Genomic DNA, 3,077 nt, shown 5'->3' on the forward strand with positions numbered 1-3,077 from the left:
TGAATGGTGTATGTATAATATACATATATAAGGAAATATAAGGTGAAGAGTTCCTGAACATTTACTTCTGTGGTACCTATGATTATACGGGAAAGTTTTCCTTTAAATAAAATATTCCTTCTAACTTAATGCAATTCTCCTCTTTCAATTTAACTTTCATGTTTAAATGTGTAAAAATCTTCATGTCCTGATATTAAGATACTTGTTTGGTGACTTACTCTTTCAATACCACAGGATTACTACAGTGTTATAAAGAAACCTATGGACTTGGGCACCATTAAAAAGCGCCTGCAACACAATTACTACACCAAGGCTGCAGAATGCATGGAGGACTTTAAAACTATGTTCTCAAACTGCTACATTTATAATGAGGTATGAGACATAGCACTTCTTACCAGTGACTGATTCTAGCCAACAATACAAACAGGGCAAAAACAAGCAAATGCTTATTAGAACTTGCATGAAGTTAGTCAATGTCTTCATGATTTTTTGGGAACAATTTTCTCTGAAAGGCAGGGAGGCTTTTCGCTGGGATTGACTGAGGGCACAGAAGTGGAATATAGCTTGCTGCTACAACATCTGAGTGCAGAGTCTTTTCTGCACAAGGATTCTACCTCCAGAATCTTGGGGTTTTGGCTGCAGAGTTCATCAACAACAAGCACTGTGTAACTCCTGTGCAAGTTTAAGGCTGGCAACCCTGAGCCATGCTCCATTCCTCCAACAAGTTTGACCTAATGAAGTGTGAGCATCTCCTGCACTTGGGTGCTTGTTGGCTGTGACTTAGAGTTTTTGAGCTTCAACAACTTTCTTCAGAGCATGAGTGAATAAGGGAATTGCAGATCTGCCCCTTTTCCCTTTGCTGTAGAAGCATGTGGATGTAAAGGAGGACTGTGCAATGGGATGGTGGGAGAAAGAGTACCTCAATAATGAAAGAACTTGTATTAAAGTGAGTTGGGGGAAGGCAAGGACTTCTAGATCTCTCTGGTGCTGGTGGCTTTTTTCAGTCTGGAGCAGGATTCTGTAGTCTGGCTATTTTATGAGGTAGCCCCTCACTACTACAGCCTCTCCTTTACTGAATGTCATTTTGCAGCCCGGTGATGACATTGTGATTATGGCTGAAGAACTAGAAAAATTGTTAATGGAGAAGATAGCACAAATGCCACTAGAAGAAAGACCAGTGAGTCTCAATAAAGGAAAGAGAGAAGGAAAGAAGCCAGAAGGTAAGGCCTGTATTATATGCTGAACAAACCTGAAGCAGTTATCTACTCTTTCCAGAGCAATCAGACAAGTAACAATACTGCTAATAAGGCTTTAGATGTTTTTTTGGAGAGTGAATGTCATAGCTCTGCTCAGCATCGTTATGTAAATTAATAGGTGTGAACATGTATGGACCTAAACTTAGTAACAGCTGAAAAAGACATTAGTAATCTGACCAGCCAAACCAAATACAGAAAAACATTGGTCACAAATGTGCTCAAATCAGTGGTGGAGAGCTGTAATATTGCTAAGCAATATATGCAGGTCTTAACTATGCTTAGGAAACTTGAATCTCCGTGATACAATTTGCACCTTTGCTGCTTGGTTTTATGTGTATGTAGGAAACAACTTGATTTGCTTCTTGGCAATAATTTTTTGACAATGTACAGGGTGTAGTATAATGCCTTTTTAATCATCCCTCTGAGGTTAACCCACAGCTTTCTTGAAGCCAAATAACGTGTAACTCGGTACAATATTCTAGCCGAGGCAATCATGGGGCAGAGTAGAGGAGGATACCAATGTTGCTGTAAGTAGCAATGCTCGTTTGCATTCATTTGTGTCATTTGTATATGGAAGAGTGGTTCTGTTGACAACTGTTCCATTTGACCATGAAAGCAATTAAGTGCAACATTTAAGACCTAACTTTAAAATTTCCTGTATTAAAATCACCAGAAGCACAGCAGCCCAACCCTGGGACTTCAAAGGGACGAAGCACAGGGCAGAGACAAGCGGAAAGCAGTGAGCAGCCTCCAGTGATGACTCCAGAGCAACAGCAGGTAGCATTGGCTCCTTTGTCTGCAGCTCAACTGACTGCTTTAATGCCAGCTGCAGATCCCATAACAAAAGTAGATTTCCTCAAATAACGCTCAGAAAGAAAGATACTGAACTTGCTCCTTCAGGCACTAACAGCAAAGCCTTAGGAGCCATGCTCATTGCAGGACCTTTTCAGAAATTCAATTGTGATGGAGGATTCTAAGAAATCTCTATTAAAACTTCCAGGTCTCTGCTAAATAACTGGGCCAGTACTAGTTCTAGAAACTAAGCAGAAATTGGGATGAATGCTTTGTACAACCTTTCTTATAAATGTGGTTTGAAAATGTTGTTCTCAAAGAAACAAAATGCACTTTAAGATGGACATTCTTGAAGTGTATTACTATACTCTGGCAGGCTTCACCTTGATGCAGAAACTGTTCTTCAGGTGTAGTTAGTGGGTTTAGTACTAAAATAAACCTCTTTCTAAGTTCTAGTTAGTAACTTATCATTTGTTGTGTGTAAATCAAGTGCTGGATTCTCCAAAAGTAGCATGTTTGCTTAAACACTGTGTAACTAGCTTGGAAGGTGTTTGGAGGTCACAAAGGCAAATTCTTGTGAACTGCAATCTGAGTTGTATGTGAACATCTGACACTTTCAGCAGAAAAACACTCTTGTAGTGACTTAGTTTTGGTTTTGCTCTTCCAATGAAGAATGGGCACATGTGCCAGGCTCTCCTACAGTGTATATTTACACTGTACTCGAGAGTCTGAACACTGATGACAAAGCACACATTGTATTGCTTCCAAACCAAATACTACCCAGGTTAAAGAAAACTAGAGATAAACCTTGTGCATAAAGCCCTCGATCAGGCCTAAAATGAATTGCAGTAGTTTTCCTCCTCCCTGTGGCTGTCAATCTTGTGGTAATTTCATAACCCACCAGCTTCTTGGAATTTTCTCCAACACTGACCACAGCCTGGCCTGCAGCACATCCTGTTCTTTCCCTTAACATCTAAGATTAAGATTGAGCTTGGTGTGCTCATCTTGTAATACCTTGTCAGTTTTCAG

At 40.0% G+C, this 3,077-nt stretch overlaps 1 protein-coding gene across 1 annotated transcript in view; it reads left to right on the forward strand.

The window, feature by feature from the left end:
- Positions 1 to 234: 234 nt before the first annotated feature.
- The window catches only part of LOC103798241 (bromodomain testis-specific protein-like), a gene marked incomplete at both ends in the record, with an annotated part of 8,504 nt that continues 5,661 nt past the window's right edge, over positions 235 to 3,077 (forward strand). Inside the window, 3 exon segments of the mRNA XM_009070495.1 lie at positions 235 to 372; positions 1,091 to 1,220; positions 1,930 to 2,130. Coding sequence (XP_009068743.1) covers positions 235 to 372; positions 1,091 to 1,220; positions 1,930 to 2,130 — 469 coding nt within the window.

The sequence above is a fragment of the Acanthisitta chloris genome, unplaced genomic scaffold (assembly GCF_000695815.1).
Source record: "Acanthisitta chloris isolate BGI_N310 unplaced genomic scaffold, ASM69581v1 scaffold3330, whole genome shotgun sequence".
Classification (NCBI taxonomy): Eukaryota; Metazoa; Chordata; class Aves; order Passeriformes; family Acanthisittidae; genus Acanthisitta; species Acanthisitta chloris.